Raw genomic sequence first — 23,181 nt, 5'->3', positions numbered from 1 at the left:
CTAAGTCCAGGAACGGAACGCAAGATCCAGGCCACCATACGGGGACGAGAATGCTGGCCACTGCAGAGGCACGAAGAGCACCAAGAAGCTGCGCTTGTTGTGTTTCCTTCTCGTCCCTGTCTTTTTGAGCGCAGTAGCCCCTTTTATTTACCATGATTGACCGACTAGCCCAACAGCGCACGCTCTTAAAATACGCTCAATAGGGTGCGCCCATTGAAAAGTGCTTCACTTACTGCACTTGACCAAACAATAGTAGCCACTCTAGAGGCCACAGAGGACGCTAACCTAGGGAGAGAAATGGCAGACTCAAAAAGAGTCTAGCCTTGCAAAAAAATGACAACAGCACGAAGCAAACGCTGCGTACACGAATACGCAATGGTTCACGTCCGTGCACGCTGTCGCTGAATCAAACACCTGCCCTTACACAAGGTGCACCGAACACACTAGAGGGCATAGTCTCACGCAGTAACTGAGCCACATGATGCTAGCAGATTGCAATCAGATAAAACATCACAGACCAATGAATAGAGGAAGTGCATCGCAAACAAAACAAAGGGGAACCGAACCTGACAGCCATTGCGGAGACGCCAGAATCTTTACGCGCCCCCCACTTTCCACTGTAATAAGCAAAACAAACTACTAACCATATTGCAATGGAATTGCCGCGGCTTTAGGCGCAAGGTCGACTTTAACATCCTCGTTATGAAAAGGAAAAAATAAAGAACTCGTAGCGCCACAAAAAAAAAACACCTCCCAAAATGGCAAGCTACGAAGCAGTCACAGATGAGAGATTCAAGAGAGGTGAAACACTGCTACAAAGGTACGCACTGTGGCAAGAGGCCATAGAACACGACTTTACTGACGTCATCCCAAAGAAAAGGGGCGAGCGCAGCGTATACCTCCTAAATGTATATTCATCCCCCAGTCATCACAGAGCCAAATTGGATGAGCCGATGAAGGAGGTAGCAACAAAAGCCAAAGACAACCAACAGTTGATTGTGGGAGACTTAAACAGAAACTGGGGCACAAGATGGCCTCGCACTAGGGAAGATCCCTCTTAAAAAACATTGATAGGCACGACCTGGAGCTCGCTACCCACTACAGAAACAGCGTATCCAGGGTCACATGCACCGACCTCACAGTATTCGGAAACGAAGAACAGCTATGGACGCATACCAACCAAAATTTTGGCAGCGCCCACTAGGCTATCCAAAAGCAGGGGATCATAGCAGAGTACAGCAGACCCCGCGTAATGCTAAAATAATAGGCTGGATCAAGTTAAAAGTGCAATTAACGGAATGCCAAGAGAAGACCGGCTTAAAATAATGGACAGAAATGACCAGAAAAGCCCATAAAGACAATACAAAACCACAACCACAGAAGTCTTCTCAGTTATAGACAAACACTTAGTGCACCTATGGAACGCTCGTAGAGGGCTAAGCGGAAGATGGAAAACGTGTAAACGTGTCAGGAAACTCAGAGGATCACATAAAACAACGAAGTCGGCGAATACGCCATTAAACTTTTCCGCAATAACTGGCAACAAATTTGCAAAACTCTAAATAAAATCCTTGGCAGCGCGAAAGCGTGGGCGCTGCCAAGGCACCTTATGACCAACAAATTCCGAGAGAATAGAGAAAGGCACTGGAAACGATAACGCACCAGTTTAAAGAGACAGAATAGCAAGTAATCGACAGCCTTTGGTCCGTATACGTAGGAGACACACAGTCACCCCATGTCCGGCACATTACATTATAGAGAGGACAATCTAAATCTAGCCCCATAGATAACAACGTACGAGGTGCACATAACGGCAAGATAATTTGTTATGGATACAGGGATACAGCCCCAGTCAAAGATCAAGTCGCCAACGCGATAATTACAAACTTAAACGACAGGCACATACAGCGACGAAGGCACGTCATCAACAAACACTGGGAACATGTGAGAGTCCCCGAAAAATGGAGACACGTGGTGATCATTGCGATGCCCAAACCAGCCAATACACCTAACCTGGATAATCTCTGAGCCACCTCGTTAACCACTAGCCTAGGGAAGCTTTACGAAGAAGTCGTCAAGACAACGACCTGTTTCCGGACACGATGTTCGTCTTCAGACCAATAATCTAATCACATAAGATGTCCTACTGCAGCTCAAAGAGACTGTCATTGACATAATATCGGCGAATAACAAAAGCATCCTACTGGCCATAGATCTGAAGGAAGCTTTGATGACATTAGTCACGAAGGGATACTAAGGAAACTCTCCGCAACAAATTGCTGAAAAAAAAACCGCGAGTCCCTGAAGGCGTTCCTAACGGCCAAAAGAGCCACCATCTGGATTAACAACACCCGATCCGAAAGGAGAAAGACCCCTAACAAGAGTACATCGCAAGGTTGACTTTCTCTTCGCTACTCTTTAACATCGCCATGGTTGGGGTAACGAGAAGACTCAGGAACGTACAAGGCGTTGAACACGTGATATTTACGGAGGCGATATAACGGTGCGGATCCAACAGGGTTCTGCCGGGGAAAAGGAAGAACGGCTACAACTAGCTGCGCTAGAAACTGAAAAGTTCCTGCGCTCTAGCGGCATGAAATGCTCACAGAGGAACTCGGAATACATATGACTACGCTCCCCCAGGCACAAGGCAGCGGTAATTGACACACCCGTAGATGACCACCCGATCTGACGGTCAGACAAAACCAGAGTACTAGGCCTGTGGTTACGACAAGTAATAAAGCGCGACTGCAGAATCAAAACTAGCGGCAATGTAACGAAACAAGTCTGCACAATGATAAGCAGGATAACGAAGAAAAGAAAGGAGATCAAGGAACAAGACGCGATAGGAATAGTGGCTGTGCTCATCATGCCGCACCTCACCTATGGTCTTCGATATCACAAATCAACCAATACGGAAAGGAACCAAATAAGCGTGCTAACTAGATAGGCGTAAAAACTGGCTCTTGAGTTACCCCTATCCGCCTCGAACAGGAAGGTCGACGATCCTGGAACCGACTGCACATCCGAAGATTATGACTGTGCTGCGCTCGACTAGTATACCAGAAGACAGACCAGGACAAAATGTATGGTGGGGCAGCCAGAAAAAGAATGTAAACCAAAATGCCCCTGCCTGTGCCACTAAGTATGGGGCAGGTCGCACCGTCCTCACTACACTGCGACGCGCCAGAAATCAGAGACACCTTTGTGGTTAAACCGCTGCCCAGGAATATAGACACGGCCAACCACGAGGGCAAGTGGAAGGCCAGAGCCAGAACCTTGGACAAACACCTAAAAAGAAAACAGTTCGCGACGTACATCGACGCACCGAGGTTGAAGGGCAAATAAGTGACCGCCGCCGTGGTCACCGACTCACAGGGAAAGCCAACGTGCGGAACAACTATAGCAACCAAATTTATCCGGACGGCAGAATAGCCCTAGAAGTCTCGGAAGCCAAAAGTAGACAGAACAGTCCCTGGATAGTCTCAGACTCATAAGCCACCCTCCAAGTTTTCCGAAAGGGTATTTTAGCAAACAAGTTCCTGGCTGGCCGGCCGGATGGAACAGACCCAAGTGGGCAGCACACGATTGTTTTGGGTAGAGGGAAACATTAGGGTAGATGCAGTCGTCCGATGTTACCCTAGCCGGGGAGCGTGGACACCGGTAGAGAGAGGCGTAGGAAGTACGAACTCCCAAATGACAGCCTAAGCCGAGAGCAAGCCATAACACTTAGGCGTCTGAAAACCGACGCGTACCCACACAGAGTACACTGCCACCAAATATAGCCCACACAATCTACTAGAGAGAATGTGTCCGGTGGTGAAACACCGCTACGTCATACCACACCAAATGAGGATGCAGGACTAGCCCATAATGTCCGACATAGATAGCTTTAGTCTTGAAGTGTGCGAGGACCTTCTATAGCTCACTCGCACCCGCAACGTCAGCTCACGCTGGTACAGCGAGCCAGAGCCGCCGCTGAGGCCAACGAACTCCTGGAGCAAGGAATGCCGACCACTACTCCCTCACAAACCTCTTCCTAACCCACTACCACTTACCCCCGTTTCAATCAATAAAGTTTATCAATCAGCAAAGCTTTAAAGGTGGCTACTTGGTCGCTCATAGTGACAGGGGGCTGCGCTAACTTCGAACGCACGCCAATCAATCAATAAATCAATCAATCAGTCAATCAATCAATGTACAAGTATTTAAAAGAGCACAGGTACCGTGGCGCTATCTGCACGGCCAGCAAACCAGCTCCAATTTGTTCTTTGACGTGGTGACCGACCTGACCGACAGAGTGGAGCTGCAGTGTTATAGAAGGTTTTGTAGTGGCAAAAGCGGCTCTGTCCCCGTGAGGCTTTAGAAGCGGTTGCCGTGGCGCGGCGCTGGCATAGACTACTGGAGCAGAAACAGCACGTCGTCGGTACGCGCGGCTACGAGGGGCCGACAGGACAGTTGCGGTGTTCTGATGGCGTTATCACATAAATATTGAATTTTTTAAATGCATCAACGCTTCCCTGCCAATGAAGACGCCCAAAACCGATGGATAAATATTTTTAACCTTTAAAAGTGAAATAAGTGGCTGTGTTTCAGTGACGGCGCCAACGGGAGGCGAGGGATGGCGGCAGCTACCTTGAAAATTAGTACGGCGCTCCTTTCTGTCCCTGGAGGAATTGATTTCGTTCGCTCGCGAGCACCTAAGAGGCTTAATTGCTGCGTTGCGTTATGAGAAACCAATATATCGCTATCTCAATGCCGCAATTTGTTCTTCTTATTTTTCTCAAAGAGGAACAATGCCCAAAAATAGCTCCCCCTTCCACGTACGCCACCGCAGTAGGATATCTCGGGCAGCATTTGCAATGCTAAAACAATAACCTACCGCTTTTGGCTGCAAGTTTATTCTATTTGAAACAAGGCAACTGCCAATTTGGGTTTTTCCGGGGTTTTGTTTCGTTGTTTTGAATATCTTTTAGACAAGATAGGATAGCGCTTGAACGACGAGTCTGCAAGTACCTTCTACTGTTTCGCTACACTCGTAGAGGTTCATAACACACGACACTGGATCCTTGATTTAAAATTTCCTATGAAATAATTTACCACCGTTCTGCTTGCAGTTTTATTCGTGAAAATTTTATATTGGTATAAAATATCTTGCGCTCAAGGCATTCTTGTAACGCTACTAGGAGAATTTATAGATACCCTTTCATAGTTGTACATTTAATGGCTGATGGAACGGGCGGATCTAGCATCATATGTATGGGAGTACGACGCCCACTATTTTCAAATTGAAAGCCATTCATGCATTCATGGATATCGCCGTATAGTGCACGATTTCTACTCATGGTCTCAGTGCTTATTCTTTCTTGTTGAAGTTAACTTAAATTGGTTGCGCCATTAATTATAATGGCGAAACCAAACTGTTGCTGGTTCTTCTAATGCTCGCTTCTCAAAGCTATGGTTTTCACTACCAATTAATCAATGCAGACCTTATAATTGAGTTCCACATCGCTCCTGCCTGGCCTTAGAACTGACTGTTTTTCAAATTTCAGTTTGACGTTAACGCAACCGCAAGCCAAATAAATGCAAGTTTAGAGTTATAAAATACTAATTTTTATGCCGTTAACAATGCCCGCTGTACACCATATATAGTCGCTCGCACAGCAATAAACTTTTGTTGAAGTCGGCGCTTTGTGGTGTCTCCCCTCGTGTCCGTGTTCGTCTTGCGCTGTGAATGTTAACATGAAGTACCAACTCGCCCAGCAACTGACTTTAAGCAAATTCCCAGATGGGACATATTCACAAATAAACTAACAACTTTTATGTTCACATGATACATATGTGCAGAAAACTGCCCCGTTTCCACTTTGTACGGGAGCTCAAGCAGTGGAAGGAGTGATTCAAAGGGATCGTGGCAGACGCCTTAATGGTGTGACCACAAGGACTGCGGCTGCCTGTCAGTCTTCGAGAGCTGCTCAGTGATCATGAAATCGGCCGCCTTACCAAAGAAATAATTGAAACCGTTCAAATTACTTCTGATGCATCAGCGAGCCCTCTCTCATTCTCACAGAAGGGGAAATGTCGTTTCTGTCTGCGTCGGCGGACGTAGGTCTGTAATCTGCTTCTCTCTTCCCATAGTTTTATTTATTGTCTCCTTTTTCCTGCTGAATGACCACTTGCTTTATTTTATTTTTTTTCGCACTTCACTTTTCTTTCGTCGCCGTGATGACTGATCAATAGTTGTAGTGCGCGCTCGGCTGCTGGCCCGAAAGATTCGGGTTGGATCCCGGCCACAGCGATCGCATTTATAGATGGAGGTGAAGTGCTATAAAGGCACGCGTGTACTGCACGATGTCAGTAGACATTAAAGAACGTGCCCCAGGGGTTCGAAAATATCCAGAGTGGCTACGGCGTCCTTCGTAACCCGAGTCTCTTGCCGCAATAGCGACTCAGGTTAAGAGGTTAAACCCTAGGTTGAACCCCATCAAACCGATCCAAACGTTTCACTTTATCCTCTCCAACACCTCCGTTCGTTATATTTACTCTTCGTCCGCACCCTTTCATTCTTGCTATACCGTCGTTTCAGACTTTTTCCGAGTGATTTCACCTCCATTTCATTTAGCCAATCTTCTTTCACCTCCTCCTCGAGCTTCACTGCTCATCGCCTGTAATTGTTGTAACTGCAGTGCACTTTCCCTGCCCCAGATGGTTTTTTGCTCTATGTGCCTTTGGTTGGCAATGCATCTTCAGGGTGCCCCGCTCAGGCGAATTATTCGCGGTCGGCTAGATGTGGAGTGGTACCCGCGCTTTGTAGACTTTTTGCATATTTTTACATCTTCAAGGTACGCGCTTACCCTCTTTTATTATCCCAACGAGCTTAAAGCGCCACCCTTTCTTAACGACAGCGCTTAAACTCGCTGAATGCAGCGACGCAGCAACGTAGACGGCCAGCTTTTCCCCTCTAGTATTCGACGGAAGCGCCGTGCGCGGCCAACAGCTTTTTTTGCTTCAGCGCCTCCCATCGAAACCCGCTTCGCTCTTGCCACTACAAAGGTTTCTAGAACACTCTAACGGAGCTGTCCATCAGACGCGGAGGACAACGAATGAATGAATGAATGAATGAATGAATGAATGAATGAATGAATGAATGAAAACTTCATTGTCCACCGAGAAGGAGCCCCAAATACCCGGTCCCGGCACGCAGGCCTGGGACGCGAGTAGGGGATGCCCTGCAGACTAAGGACAAGTGAATTGCTTCTTCAAGCCCTCAGCCGCCAGGCGGGTGGCTTGCTGCTGGATGGCGGGGAATTCGCTCCGCAGCGAAACTTCCCAGGCTTCTCTACTGTTGATGTTTAAGCCGCCGCACGGGGAATCAGCGCATTCTCAAATTATGTGATGAAGAGTGCCCCTTTAACCGCAATTTTTACATTTAGAATCGTATTTATCCCCAGTCTGTGTCAGGTAGACCCAAACTGGACAGATGTAATTTCCAGCTTGTAACCGCCTCCAATTGCGCGCCTCATTATTAAAGAGACACCGATCTGGGGATGGAAATATTCTTCGATGTAATTTATAGTGCTCGGTAAATTCGTGGTATGTAATGATGCAGTCTTTCAACCCTTGCATCCGGGCTGTTCTACGGCCGCTCGGTAGTAGAGATCTCGAGCGAGCGCGTGTGTAGCCTCGTTGCCAGGAACAGATTCGTGCGAAGGTATCCATATAATGGATATTTTTCGATCGATTGGGTTTGTTGAGAGGATGCATCTAAAGTCCCTTCATGAGCTTTTCTAAAAAAAGCTAAGTACCGAAAACGTTTGCGGCGCCGCCGACGCACACTATTGGAGAGCGCCCACTTCCGGTTGGGAACTGGTTCCGCTCCGCCATGTTCTTCCTCCGGCTGCATAGTTCGACGGCGCTTGCATGTACCTTTCTTGCCCGTATAGTTGTGCTGGCGACGGACATTCAGCGGAGGTGACTTTTTTATATTTGTTGCTGTTTGCTGGGAGTCACTTTACTTTTTCGGATGCTCTTTTGTGCCAGCAGCAGCAGCCGAAATGCCGGGCGGTTGCGCCTTCGGATGTTCAGCCCAGTCAGGAAAAGGGCTGGCGTTGTTTTCAGTGCTGCTGGCGAAGCAAGATTTTGCACGACAGGAAGCGTGGCTCCACAGAATTGGGAGAAAAGGTTTCAAGCCGACGAAGTGTAGCAAGCTATGTGAGGTAAGTTCAATTTGTGCTTTCCATCGTAGAGATTCGATGCTCTAGTAGCAAACTGGCTGACGAGTCAGAATTGGTAAAGCTCCCAGCTCGCACTGTGTCTGCCGATTGTTTGATTACGTGCTGCTGTCTGACTTTGTCACTTCGTAAACATGCATGTCAGTGCAAGTAAGCGGGCGTATTCCAGCCTACGGCCGCAATCCGGCACGCACTTCAACTGGTCCATTGAGATCAAGTAGCCTAAACTTTTTCGCTCAGTAATGCGCCTTTAGCCTCTTGCAAAGTGTTCTGCAGTACGCCCTGCCAATTCTTTAACAGCATCGCGCGACCGTCGACCAGTCGGCTTGTCAGCGCCTGATGACGGCGCAGAGCGGCAAAACGAGCGAGAATCAGTGCATCTGAAACACATGCGTTTATTCCCGCTTGATTCGCGCTCGTCGCCGTGATAAGGCGTTGCCAAGTCGGCGGTCACGCGATGCTGTTAAAGAATTGGCGGTGTGTGCATAACTCGTGCTCTAGTTAAATGAATATACTTGTGCTCGCGCTCGCGCATAGCATGTGTGAATTATTTGAGTGTTAGCTTGAAATGAATTCTACTGCTGTGCTAATCCAACGGCCAGTGTCGGCGTCCAGTACCCTTAATATTATTTCATTCTATGCTCGCCATACAACTAATCCGTGAGGCAGCAGCATAATTATTTCGTTCATACCGCCCCCCCACAGACATCAGCTTCTCGGTCTGTTCTAGAGACTCAAGGGACTTCAGTTAATTCACCTGCACAGCTGTGTTTTTGTATTTTTCATCTTCACATATATTCGTAGAACGACTACCCTTCTTTGCAGCTCCATTTTACTGAATATAAATTCGAGTCCATAATTCTGAGGAAGCTTGTCATAAAGAAACTGAAGTGCACTGCTGTCCCGTCAATATTTTCTCACCGGCCAGCAAAGCTGCCCCGCAAACCGCCACATCCTCGTGGTACCGTCCACGCCTCGGGTAGGTGGTACCTCATTGTTAAGCATTTTGAAAAAATGACACCTAGAATGTTGCCGAATTTCTTCATTTTCTTTATTCTGAGCACTGCGTTACCTTATTTACTAAGGCCAACATTGTGTAATACCTAAAGTAGACTGCACTACTTGTTGCCGACACACAGCTATGCCTACTGCTTGTTCGTCAGGGTCATCTGTTGAAGGTATGCCGAATGCACCAGGTGAGAGAGCTGTGCATTATCAGTGACCCACCAAAACACGTTCAGTTCCTGCTTCATTCCTGAATGAGTTTATGGTTTTGTGTGAATGCCTAAACTTAGCAGGGAATTTTGTCTTTCCTTGTAGCAGTGGAAAACATTCCCAGCTGTTATGAGCTAGGCTCTACAACTGTGTGTGCTCGTGAACTTCCACCCTCCCTGCAGTCACGCTCAGAAGGTATGCCAATATTTATGCCAGTATCAACTTCATGCTGTACCGAGGGTTTCACACTGGAAATAATGGGTGCTGAACTTGAATTCTTAGGAAAACAGCAAAGAATATCCTTCTTTCCCCAGCTTATGATTAGCTGTTATTACTGGTTTTCAGCAGAAAGATACCATTGACCAGGGCCGAGTGCTTAAATCTAGCAGTGTTATCCTTCACTGTAACATGTGTGCTTTTTCCAAAGTTATAACACTAGCTTGCGCATGCATGAAGAGACAGTCTTGGTGATGACACTCTTTTTTTTTATACAGGGAAACACATCAGAGGAGGCTCCAAGTGGCGTTGAGAATTCAAGCACTAATGGCCTAGCTATGCAGCGTGTTATAATTGAGCATCCCAGGAAGACAGTACAGCTCTGTACATCTGAAAATGCAGAATTGACAACTGAAAAGTCTCCTTCACAAATGCAAGGTACAAACTCATTGCATTTTGTCTGCATATCTTTACATGGGAAGACTCGGCAGTGGGTAGAATAGTCATAACTTGCTACTATTTGCAGGTATAATCAGCCGTTCTCTTCTGAAATTCCACAAGAAACCTGCCATGAGTAAGTACATTGTCCTTTGTCGGCCATTCTCAGTTATCAGTAGAGGATGTGCCTGCTATGCGGCGTAAGTTAACTGCATAGTGGTATTCTTCACAGAAAACAGCCTTAATCTACCACCACAACTGCTAACCCCGAATGGCTGCAATATATTTCTTTTTTGCAGAAACTGACATTCATACAGAATCTAGTGCCAAGAAGGCACGTGATGATAGAGAAGAGACACCTAGCACTGGTGCATGCGTGCAGAACCGCATCAGTCAGCCGCCAAGCAAGAAGCGACAAATGGATACCCCTGGCAGCACAACAATGCCATCCACGCCTATTTGTTCACGCACATTTGGTGAGTGTTGATGTCTCTGTTCTATTAAGATTAAATCCGCAATGTAGAGCCGTTGTCATGTGGCCCATGCTGTCAAGCTATGTGCGTATCAATAAGAAAAATAGCATTTAATGACCTTCAGGGGACCCACTCAAATATCGATTTCACAGCAATGTGTTGCAAGTAATGTTTGTATTTTTACATAATGATCTTTGAATGTACTTGAAATATAACCCTTTGACACCCAGGATTTCACATTGTTCCGTCAGCTGACTACTTCCATTGTAAATGCCAGTGTATTACGGAGCAATAATATGGAACTAAAAAATTAGCTGAATTTGCAACTGTACAATTAGAAGGTTCAACTGGGGTGTTTTTTTTTTGTTTCTATCTAGTTGCACACTCACAAGCCAATGGTGTGCTGTGTTGATGGCAATGTTCAGCTTCCTCTTTACCCTCTTTTGATGTGACAGGAATGATAAATTTGTAGCTCTATAAAGTTGTATTCTAACATTCATTTGCTGCTCACCTTTAATATCAGTGTGTAATGGTTGGCCAACCTGCCTCATTCATGCTTCTTACTAAAAAAGTGAACGAGCCGTCTCGTTTTGCGTTATGAAGGTCGGAGGAGCTATTCCCGAAGCATATGTGAAAGATTTCAAATCGGGTAAATTGAAGAAAAATATTCAGTTCTTTCTGTGAAATGCTGGGCTTTCAAGGGTTAATGATTGTTATTTTACTGCCATAAACGTGATCAATTTTCATTTCTGTTTCAGATGGTCCTGGCCCTCAGGTTGAAAGTGTACGGAAGGAGATGGAGACCTTGAAAAGAAAGCTTGCTGGATGTCAGAAGCGAGCAAGAAAACCGGAAAGACAAAACCAGAAACTTGTCAAATGTAATATCATTCCAATGGAGACAGTAATATTAGCACATATAAAAGGAAGAACATTGCTAAAGGAATATCACATTTTTTCTTTGCATGTTTTCTTCTTTCAAATGATGCATCAAAATTCATATACACTGATCCCACCATAACATTTACGTGCGACCGCTAAATAATTTATTATTGAATTTCTTGTTGATGCTGTTGCGGTGTTATCTTGCCAAACGATGGCTGTGACAGGTAGTTGATCTCTAGGTCACATAAGGCACAAAAAAACACAGCAATATAACTGCTAACATATTGTTTATTGTCATTCCAGCTCCGGAAGCAAGCTGGTATTACTGTTGTAGTGAATTGAACCTATGTAGAAGTCTTTTTATCGCAGGTTTTTTCGTCCGTCACTCAACCTAAAGGTCAACTACACGTCACAGCCATCGTTCGGTTCATGAAACCAAAATAGCATAAGAGTAAAAATTCGGCTATTAATTTTTGATTGTCTTAGGTGAATACCACGCTATTTTCCATCTATTCTAATATCAAACACGTCCTTTGAAGGAAGCACGCAACGAATATTAGGTGTCTATAGTCCTATAATACCACAGCATGTCTCCTGCACGGATTACCTTCACTTACACACTCAGGTCTGTACTTAAAAAGCGAAAATTCATATGTGGTAATTTTTACAGCTGCCCTTGGTTATTTCATATCTGTGTCAAGTGAACTGTTCCCATAAAGCCTCTTATCTATTCTACTCGGGTGCCAAACCAAAGCTTCACTGCCTATTTAACGTGTGTACAGTGTATAATAATAAATGAGCAGATTAGTTAGCAAGGCTAAACGCGGAATATCGTGCAGTAGCACTAGTTGCGGTGGGCACCTAAAGTCCATATGCGCCGAAGGCATTTGACCTAGCCCTTGACCTAAAGTTGTTCGCCCTGAAACCATTTACTTTGAAGGCCTTCGCCTAGGTGAAGGCATGCCAGGAGTGCACACCTGCCAGGTTGCCCACAACCCAGTGGGCAGATGGGCCGCCTCATAAAGCCCAAAATAAGAAAATGTGGCTAGTAGTGCTGTCAAACTAAAGGTATAATGTTTTCCTTTATTTTTTAAGATCACATTTTATCTCAAACGGCAGTGGTGGGAGCTGATGGCGAAAATTGACAGTGCAGGTCATCCGATGGTTGTTTCAAACCTCCTTTGAACATCCATCCGTATAGTTACAACTCCAGTATTGCTGTGCCTTATATTCCCAACTATTGCTCTGGTGGCAAGCAGGCATCAGCAAATACTTCAATCCAGACCAACTTTGAAGCCTCCAGATGAGCACGACGCAAGGCCAGCCCGCTTCCCACAGAGCGCACTTTACAACGGAGGATCGAAAGCTTCAAATTCAGGCCTGGGAACCTCATGGAAATGATGGACCTGCTGAAAATAAAGGTTGGCAAACAAAAAATATTGTTCACAGAGAATGTTCACTAGCTCAAAGGTGTATGTATATCTTATATGAAAGTAAGGGTTTGGAAAAGAGGGGCTTGTTATGACATTTATGATGGAAGCCATTATTTACCGCAACGAAGGAGCATGGGGGATATATTTTTTTGAATAATTGCTGATGTTCATCAATGGAAGATCAATAAGGTGATTATTCTCTTATTTTTTAAAAGATAATTGATTACAAACCAGAAAAAAACAAGCATGGTGGGATCCAAACCAGTAATACTGAACGTTCTACTTCCGCCACTAAGGATGACGGCGGTGCCGGTGAACGGTCTTAAGGTTAGATCAAAGTACACAAATTCCCCCGAAAGCAGAACATTGGACACCCATTCCCGTAGCCCAGTTGGCAGAGCACAGGTCGTGGGATTCGGAGGTTGTGGGTTCAGATCACACTGGCAGCATGTTTGTATTTTTTCTTTTGCTTTGTAATCAGTGATCTTTAAAAAAATAATCACCTTTCTACCCTCCTCTTGATGGACACCATAAATTAAAAAAACATCCCCTATGCTCCTTGGTTTCGATTACTGTTGGCTTCCGTCATTATATAAAAGTAGTCTTTGATTGCAGTCAGGGGCAGAAAATGTGTATATGGGTTCCAGTAAGCCTTTGTGCAGTGAGTGGCTTGCTAGACATTCTTCCTATTTTTACTTTTCAGATTGGTCTTCTCTCTGAGGAAGAGAGGCATGCCGTACTAATGAATGATGAGCTGCAAATCTCCAAAGGTCTAGACTTCAACTCATCGACCGGCCAGATCATCGGTATGCCATCAGTTCCGCTTGCAAATGGTACACTTCCTGAAGCCTGTGTGGCAACACACGGCCTTGTAATGATGCTCGGAGGGCTGTCAACACGATGGAAGCAGAGAGTCGCATATGAATTTGCAGAAAATAGCTTTCATGCTCCGACCATCAAAGTGAAGATTGAAGCTTTGATAGCGGCATGTGAGAACATTTGCGTAAAAGTGCATTCCATTGTTGGCGACATGGGACCCTGCAACCAGGCACTATGGCGGTGCTTTGGCCTTCCAGTGGGCAAATGCACGCAGCGAAAGTGTTACGTCAATCATCCGCAGGAAACTGCACGGCGCCTGTACTTCATGGCAGATGTGCCTCATCTGCTGAAGAACTTGAGAAGTCATCTCACAAGAGGCAAGAATATATATCTGGCAGATGAAATTGTTGAGGCCAACAAACTACCTACAAATGAAGTATGTCTCAAACCTATAGAAGAACTGATAGAGCTTGAATCAGGGGCTGATTTTAAAGCACCACCTAGACTAAAAATATCATGCATCAGTCCAGGCCACTTTGACGAGATGAAAGTGGCACCAGCATACACCTTCTTCCATCATGATACTGCTGCAGCACTCCGGTCTTATGTGGAAATGGGGCACTTAGATGAGACAGCCCTCACAACTGCTTGGTTTGTCGACCAAGTGCAAAAATGGTTTGGACTGATGACATCCAGAACAAAAAGGAAGCCTTACTGCACAGGAGACCAGACGGCATCAACTTTTTGGAGAACATCATATGCCTATTCCAAAGCATCTCAATCGGCAATAAATGGGGTGCATGGAAGCCTGTTCAGACCGGTGATCTTTTATCAACAAGATCAGCACTCGAAATTCAGGACGAACTTTACAGAAACCACGGATTTAACTTCTATTTTCTCGTCTCAGTCAAGATGCCCTCGAAAACTTCTTTTCGACAATTCGGCTCCGTAATCCAGTGCCAAAGCCAAAGGATTTCAAGTGTGCACTGCGGAGTGCATCCTTAGCACAATTCCTGTGGCCAAGCCCTAATGGCAGCTATACTGCTGTCGATGGTGAAATGCTTGTCGGCATTAAGGACAAACAGGCAAAACCCCAGCCAACGGCCATCATTTGCCCTACAAAAGCAATGCTGCAGTCATTCACTGTAGATGACGAGGGGGCCTTCGAGTACTTGTGTGGTTATGTGGTGTCCAAAGTGAAGAAAAATTTTAAAACTTGCCGTTCCTGTGCTGCTGCTATCTCAACAAACAAGCCAGGAAATGTCTGCAGCAGGGTGATGCAACTGAAATCATTCCCGACTGATCATATGCCCTCGTTCTACCGACAGAAGCTGCTTTCAGGCTCTTGAAAGCAGCGGAAGCATTTTTTTTGAGCAACAAAGAAGCACTTCTTCATAATCGGGCCAGTGTTGTTGCTGTGAAGAAGGCGGTGCTTAAAGTTGTGCCTACCAGAATACCTGCGTGCCACAACGTTCCAAAGAAGCTGCTCCATTGCTTTCTGCACACACGGGTGTACTTATTCCTAAGGAAAGAGAATGGCCGTATTTCTGCCGAAGAGCAATCTGCCAGGTGTGGCAGCAAAAGCATCGGGTTGCGAAAAGCAGCAGAAGCCATTGCTTAGATGTAGCAACAGCAAGTTAACTGGATGAAGCTTCAGTGGTATTGCAAAGTTAGCAAGACCATGCAATGTGGAAAGGGTTTGGGATTTGTGGGGTTCAACGTCACGAAGCGACTCAAGCTATGAGGGACGCCATATATGAAGACGGGAAAACATTTTAGCACCTGAGGTTCTTGGATGTGCACTGATGTCCTACATTAGACTGACCACTTGCATTTGCCTCCATCAAAATGCAGTTGCTGCAGCTGAAATTAAATCTGCGATCACGGAGCCAGTAGCCATAACCACTGAGCCACCGTGGCGGGCCAACGTGCGAATGTAGTGAATTGTGGTGCTGAGGACGACAGTGTAGTGAAAGGCGATAGTGAACTATTTTTTTCTGTTCTAGAGCGTGATAGCTGTTGCTTCACAAACCATTCTGGCAGTGTGAGGCACCCGAACCGAGAAAAAACTCCCAGTACTGAGACAGTTATTCAGAATGGAATAGCAGCACTATCACCAGTTAATTTTGTTTGTTGCAGGTATTACTATTATAATGTGATCTAGCAAGAAGGTTAGTGTAATTGTGCCATTGGAGGTGTCCTTTCGGTCCATATTCTAGGCAAAAAAACTGTTCTTGTTGTTTTTATTTGGTAAAAAAAATGAACATTGATCTGAAGCCCCCCACATTGTGTGCTAAAAATGATTGTTGGAAGTAGGAACATTGCCTAACAATTAATTAAATGTGCTGCTTCTGCACTGCAGTCAGAGCTTGAGCCACATTGGTAAAACTAAAGCCCCTAGATCAGCTTTGGTTCCTCAAAAAGCTCATGAAGGGACTTTAGGTCAAACAGGAGCTGAGCTGTAAAAACAGCTGCTTGGCATTTAATGTGCCTTCTCAGTTGATGAAGCAAGGCACACAATGCGTCAAGCCTTTTATGATTAATTGAATACACTGGCAGGAATTAGCCTTATAATTTCTCCTGAAGGTGGCCATAGGAAAGGACAGCAGCCAAATATCTAAACTTGCAATGAAATACACTCTGGTTTCCACTGAAACCAGCTGACTGAAGTCAGCGAAATTTTAATGTACATCTTTTTGTTTGTTCGAAATGAATTGGTTGTGAATCCTTGAATTTTTTCACCGTATGTCTTTCTCTGACCTCTAACTTCGATAATAATGGTTATGTTCTATTGCAGGTTGACCTCGAACTATGGTTTATGCAAATTAGAGCCACGCGTAAGACAAATGCGTGCACAATGCATGCTTCGAAAGGCCCTATCAGAGTCGGAATAGCGTGAACGGGACTACCCTATCAACGGCGAATTTTATTTCATGATAGTAGGTGAATATGTTACTGAGCGCGAGTGACACTTGTGTAATCGTGCATTGGGACAATCTATTCAAAACCACATAGTGGGGCTGCTGTGTTGAAACAGCAGCATATAAGAGGGGCAGCAGCGGTAATGGTTCCCTTGCAATAAAAAACGGAACGAAAAGATGCTTCCGGCTGCGGCAATTCCTATCTGATGTCTTGTGCAACCGAGCTGCGGCCGGCGGAAATAACGCAGCAAGCGGCGAGCGAGAATGGACAGGGAAGAGCCATGTAAAATACCAGATACAAAAGTTCGCACCGCTCGGGCGCAACGGCCGCTCGGGTGCGAGGGGCCGTTGGTAGTATTTGCAATAATATGCTATATAAAAAGCTGCGCGCGTGTGGGTGTTCTCTCGCGAACTAGGCCGCCGCACTACGACTGCAGTTTCGCCGCCGTCTCCGACAAAACTCATCGTAAGTCATATTCGGAGCTCATTACTGGCACGTTTCCCCTCTTCGCAGTAGCGAACTCAGTTGGCACATTCTTTACTGCCCCTTACAGCAAAGCCGCGTGTGTATTCTCGCGAACTTAAGTCCCTATTGAGCACACGGCCGCCGCACTACGACTGCAGTTAGGCCGCCCTCGCCGTCTGTGGAAAAAAAACAACGCAGATCCCATTCGGAGCGCATTACTGGCCCGTTTCCCTTCTTCTCCCACCCAGATCATTTGCTACATTCTTTACTGCCCTTTAGAGTAAAGTCGCGACTCTGCAAGCTCCGCCGTTCCAGTGCATACAACCGCGCCACCGGAGCGCGTTAGGAAGAACATGGCGGACGACAAGAGCCGCAGGGGAGAGGGCGTTAGGAGAGAAGGTACTTGTCCCTACTTGGCAAAGCGTACCTAGGGGCTTTAGATGCATCAGGCTTCCTCCGAAAGTCTACCTCTCGCAAAGTTCCGAATGGCTATTTTGCTGTCGCTAATTGTTATGTATGCTCGGGTGCCGACGCAAGCGAGCGCTATTGCAACTTTTTCAGCCGTAATTATGTCTCTGGTGCGTGATGAGGCCGTAATTCTGAGTTTACCGTCTCCATCTACCACTGCCGATACTGCCACTCCATGTTTTCCGCCTGACGCGTCGACATAGGCTACTTCCTCGGCTGTGTTGTTTTTCCATATTTTTTGCGATGGTTTTTGCTGTGTTCTCTGCGTTTATTGTTGTGTATCTGGTGCATATTTATCGATAGAGGTGGGATCAAAAAATACTTCCTCGTGTCTGGGGGAATGTCTGCTTTTTCGTGTCGGCCTCTGTCTGGTTGGAGGCCTATCCACCCGAGGATGGTTCTCCCCGTTTCTGTCTGGCTCAGTCTTTCTAGCTGCGCGATTCTTACCGCCTCAGTTAGTTCCTGCCATCTATTGTGGATTCCCATTCCTTCCAGCTTTTCCGTTAAGTGGATATGGGAAGTCCTAGTGCTCGCTTCACGCATTTCCTAATTATGACGTCGATTCTGTCGCACTCCATTTTCTTAATGTTTAGAAAGGGTGTGGCGTAGCAATTGCAACATGTAAGCTTGGGTCATCTTAAGAGGCTGCGCTCCTTGATATCGTTGCCTCTGAGCGAGACTATTCTGAATATGTCCGTGACTTGTGCCACGTAGCTTTCTAATTTACTAATGGTATCTGTGTTTTGTCTATTCGCTTGAATGAACATTCCCAGGATTCTTATTTCTTCTACTGTCGGGACGAGAGTGTTTTCTACCATAATTTTTATGCCTACGTTTTTATTTTTTCTCGGGTGGTAGATAAAAAAAATCCGATTTTTCCGGAGAGCAGGATAGACATGTCTGCCGCGTATTTAACCACCACATCTGCGGCAGTTCGCAACTTCTGTTCTATTTCCGCGGCGCTGCCCTTATTGATCCAAAGATTTATGTCATCAGCGTACATGCTGCACTTAAGGTCTTGAATTCTATTTAATAATGGCGGAAGTGCTCTCAGTGCTATGTTGAACAGAAACGAGGATATGGCGGAGTCATGAGGGGTGGCCTTGCTCCCTAGTTTGGTTCGGGGGGATTCAATGTCCTGGAATTTCATGATTATCTCTCTGTGTAATAGAAAGTCTTTGATGTAGTTGTAAGTTTTCTCACCTACTCCGATTTCTTGAAGTCCAGCGTGTACTGCGTCGTGTTTTACGTTATCAAAGACTTTGGTTAGGTCTAGGCCTAGGATGGCCTTTGCGTCCTTGGTGCTTTGATCGAGGATGTCATGTTTAAGTCTGAGCATAACATCCTGTGTGCAGAGACCCGGTCTGAAACCGACCATTTCGTGTGGCCAGAGATCTTTGTTCATGTGTTTGGTTAGTCTCGTCTGTACTGCGTGTTCCATAAGTTAGCTCACGCACGAGGTCAACGAGATGGGTCTTAGGTTTTCTAATTTGGGTGGTTTGCCTGGTTTAGGTTTGAGGACCACGTTTGCCATTTTCTGCGCTTGAGGAAGGCTTCTGGTATCCCATACCTTGTTCCTGTACTCTGTTAACACCGAGATTGATGTGTCGTCAAGGTTTGTGAGGATCGTGTTTGTGATCCCATCGGGTCCCGGAGCAGATTTCGTTTTTAGGCCGATTATCTCTGCTCGCACCTCGGTTTCCGCGATGAGTACATCTAAATCTATGTTAGGTTTGCCCATGTAATTTGGTGTTGTTTCCGCTTCTCCTTGGCCTACGTACTGTTACTTAATTTTTCGATTAGCTGGTTATCCGTCTCTTCGAAACCATGTCTAGCCTTGATTGGTTTTTGGGGAAACGAAATTGTGCAGTATCTTTCTCACTAATCAGCGGACACCTGAACCGTGCCGTAAGGGAAGGGATAAAGGAGGGAGTGAAAGAAGAAAGGAAAAAATTGGTGCCTTAGAGGAGGGCTCCGGAATAATTTCGGCCACCTGGGGATCTTTAACGTGCACATGCATCGCACAGCACACGGGCGCCTTAGCGTTTCGCCTCAATCGAAACGCAGCCGCCGCGGTTTTGATTTGATTTATGTTTGCTTGCGTTTTCGATTTTTTTTTTTTTGGATCTAGTAGGTGCCTGAGGATGTTCCACTTCTTGCATAGGCTCATGCCTTTTTCCATATCGTCACATCTACTGCGCCAGTTTTGTTCATTTAACTTCATTGCGTACGTTTCTATTTCTTTATTGTGTCCAGCTAGTTGTCTTCTGATGTAACGGTTCCATCGATGGACTTGGAGCCTATTTTTCAGGTCCCCTTTTCTGTTCCACACGTTTAATAGTTTACTGTCTACGTTTGGCGGTGTATCCTCGTGTTTTAGCGTGGTGGATGCATTGTCCGCGTGTTGCATTAGTTTTTGGGACCTCTCGTCTATGTCAGTGATGTTGCCAATAGACTCGCTTTCTCTGATCTAATTTTGTCCCATTCTGTTATCTTGGGTTGGTTAGTTTGATTGGATCTCATGCCTTTACCTAGCGTAAACGCTACGATATTGTGATCTCTTCCTGGGTCTTGTTCCGTCTTTTTCCAGTTCGTTATTCTCGTGTTTCTGCTTAGGGTTAGATCGGGGGAGGTGTGCTTGTGTACGCTGTTTCCCTTCCATGTGGGTGCATTAGGGCCAGTGTGCAGTGCTAGTGCTTGTGTGTCTTCCCACAGTTGTCTGCCTTTGGTATCTTGTCTCGTGTAGCCACACTCCTGATGAAGTCTCCAACTATTACTAGTGGGTTTTCGCCGGCTGCCTTCGTGGCTTTGCGGAATAGGCTTTGGAATTTGACCTTCTTTTGCCTTGGTGTGCTATATATGTTAAGAAGAAATATGCTCCTTTGGCCTTTCCTTCCGGTGAGAATTTATATTTAGACCGCCTCAATGTCGCGCGTTCCGATCTCGTGATTTATGGCGGCAATGTTCCTTATAATAAATGTTGTGACTTTAGATTTGTCTCCTAGATCGCTGCTAAAGCTTTGGTAGGCCGATAATTTGATCGGGTTTTTGCCTGTTTCTTGCAGCGCAATAGCTGTGTGTTTTTATGCCAATTGATTTATGTATTGTTGCAATAGCGCTCGCTTCCTCTGGTACCTACCCTCGGAAATTCCATTGCCAGATTGTAGAATTTTCTGTTTGTTTACACTTTATGTCGATGACTGTTGAAAACTTCTGCGAGTCTGTTGTTTAATTCTGCAAAAGCGGCAGCCATGTTTTGCACGGTTTGTTTTAGTTCCTGCATTTGCATCTGCATCTGTCCGTTTGCTCCTATAATTTGTTGAATGTGTGTGTTTTGAGTTTCTGTATGTTTATCGAGTTGAGTTTCGAAGCGTTTTTGAAACCTCATTTCTAGTGCAATTAACCGATCGGTTTCTCCCCATTTGCGCTTCTGGGGGAGGGTGAGGGGGTGGCCTAGTTAATTCCAGATTGATGTCCTTCGACTCGTCCATTTTTGAATTGGGTGGCCGTGGGAGAGTTCTACTCTGAATTTCTTTCGGAGGGTCGGGTTTTGTAGTTTGTGGAGTGTTTTGCTGTGCGGGTTTTCCCTCGAATTTGGCTTCTAAAGTTTGAATTTTACTCCTTAGTTCATTGATAATTTCTCTGAGCTGTTCATTTTCCCCTCTAATCTTATCTATTTCTTTCTTATCAGCCTGGAAAATTTCGCTAGCGAAACTTATCGTTTGGTTTCTGTGTTCTTCTGCTGCAGGCCCCACGGGTCCTTCGGGTCCCTGTGGGGTAGACCGGGTCCTCGTCCCTCCCTTGCTTTGGAGCTCACTCTGGATCTCGATCGTGACCTCGAGTTGGATCGGCCTCCGGGCGGTCCACGGCTCCGTCCGCGGGATTCTTACACCGGGCCCCCTCCGTTTCGCTGCTGCTGCTGCTGCTGCTGCTGCTGCTGCTGCTGCTGCTGCTGCTGCTGCTGCTGCTGCTGCTGCTGCTGCTGCTGCTGCTGCTGCTGCTGCTGCTGCTGCTGCTGCTGCTGCTGCTGCTGCTGCTGCTGCTGCTGCTGCTGCTGCTGCTGCTGCTGCTGCTGCTGCTGCTGCTGCTGCTGCTGCTGCTGCTGCTGCTGCTGCTGCTGCTGCTGCTGCTGCTGCTGCTGCTGCTGCTGCTGCTGCTGCTGCTGCTGCTGCTGCTGCTGCTGCTGCTGCTGCTGCTGCTGCTGCTGCTGCTGCTGCTGCTGCTGCTGCTGCTGCTGCTGCTGCTGCTGCTGCTGCTGCTGCTGCTGCTGCTGCTGCTGCTGCTGCTGCTGCTGCTGCTGCTGCTGCTGCTGCTGCTGCTGCTGCTGCTGCTGCTGCTGCTGCTGCTGCTGCTGCTGCTGCTGCTGCTGCTGCTGCTGCTGCTGCTGCTGCTGCTGCTGCTGCTGCTGCTGCTGCTGCTGCTGCTGCTGCTGCTGCTGCTGCTGCTGCTGCTGCTGCTGCTGCTGCTGCTGCTGCTGCTGCTGCTGCTGCTGCTGCTGCTGCTGCTGCTGCTGCTGCTGCTGCTGCTGCTGCTGCTGCTGCTGCTGCTGCTGCTGCTGCTGCTGCTGCTGCTGCTGCTGCTGCTGCTGCTGCTGCTGCTGCTGCTGCTGCTGCTGCTGCTGCTGCTGCTGCTGCTGCTGCTGCTGCTGCTGCTGCTGCTGCTGCTGCTGCTGCTGCTGCTGCTGCTGCTGCTGCTGCTGCTGCTGCTGCTGCTGCTGCTGCTGCTGCTGCTGCTGCTGCTGCTGCTGCTGCTGCTGCTGCTGCTGCTGCTGCTGCTGCTGCTGCTGCTGCTGCTGCTGCTGCTGCTGCTGCTGCTGCTGCTGCTGCTGCTGCTGCTGCTGCTGCTGCTGCTGCTGCTGCTGCTGCTGCTGCTGCTGCTGCTGCTGCTGCTGCTGCTGCTGCTGCTGCTGCTGCTGCTGCTGCTGCTGCTGCTGCTGCTGCTGCTGCTGCTGCTGCTGCTGCTGCTGCTGCTGCTGCTGCTGCTGCTGCTGCTGCTGCTGCTGCTGCTGCTGCTGCTGCTGCTGCTGCTGCTGCTGCTGCTGCTGCTGCTGCTGCTGCTGCTGCTGCTGCTGCTGCTGCTGCTGCTGCTGCTGCTGCTGCTGCTGCTGCTGCTGCTGCTGCTGCTGCTGCTGCTGCTGCTGCTGCTGCTGCTGCTGCTGCTGCTGCTGCTGCTGCTGCTGCTGCTGCTGCTGCTGCTGCTGCTGCTGCTGCTGCTGCTGCTGCTGCTGCTGCTGCTGCTGCTGCTGCTGCTGCTGCTGCTGCTGCTGCTGCTGCTGCTGCTGCTGCTGCTGCTGCTGCTGCTGCTGCTGCTGCTGCTGCTGCTGCTGCTGCTGCTGCTGCTGCTGCTGCTGCTGCTGCTGCTGCTGCTGCTGCTGCTGCTGCTGCTGCTGCTGCTGCTGCTGCTGCTGCTGCTGCTGCTGCTGCTGCTGCTGCTGCTGCTGCTGCTGCTGCTGCTGCTGCTGCTGCTGCTGCTGCTGCTGCTGCTGCTGCTGCTGCTGCTGCTGCTGCTGCTGCTGCTGCTGCTGCTGCTGCTGCTGCTGCTGCTGCTGCTGCTGCTGCTGCTGCTGCTGCTGCTGCTGCTGCTGCTGCTGCTGCTGCTGCTGCTGCTGCTGCTGCTGCT

The 23,181-nt window shown here is 47.4% G+C and overlaps 1 protein-coding gene across 1 annotated transcript in view; it reads right to left on the bottom strand.

The window, feature by feature from the left end:
• Window positions 1–23,181, bottom strand: part of LOC144123813 (ABC transporter G family member 23-like) — a 193,013-nt gene continuing 169,832 nt past the window's right edge. The window contains exons 12-13 of the mRNA XM_077656555.1: window positions 3,930–3,995; window positions 1–60 (exon numbers count right to left, since the gene is read on the bottom strand). Coding sequence (XP_077512681.1) covers window positions 1–60; window positions 3,930–3,995 — 126 coding nt within the window. The remainder of the gene's footprint in view (window positions 61–3,929; window positions 3,996–23,181) is intronic.

This window comes from Amblyomma americanum, chromosome 3, assembly GCF_052857255.1.
Source record: "Amblyomma americanum isolate KBUSLIRL-KWMA chromosome 3, ASM5285725v1, whole genome shotgun sequence".
NCBI lineage: Eukaryota > Metazoa > Arthropoda > Arachnida > Ixodida > Ixodidae > Amblyomma > Amblyomma americanum.
The sequence above is the reverse complement of the archived record's forward strand: the minus strand, read 5'-3'. Positions and strand labels throughout refer to the sequence as shown.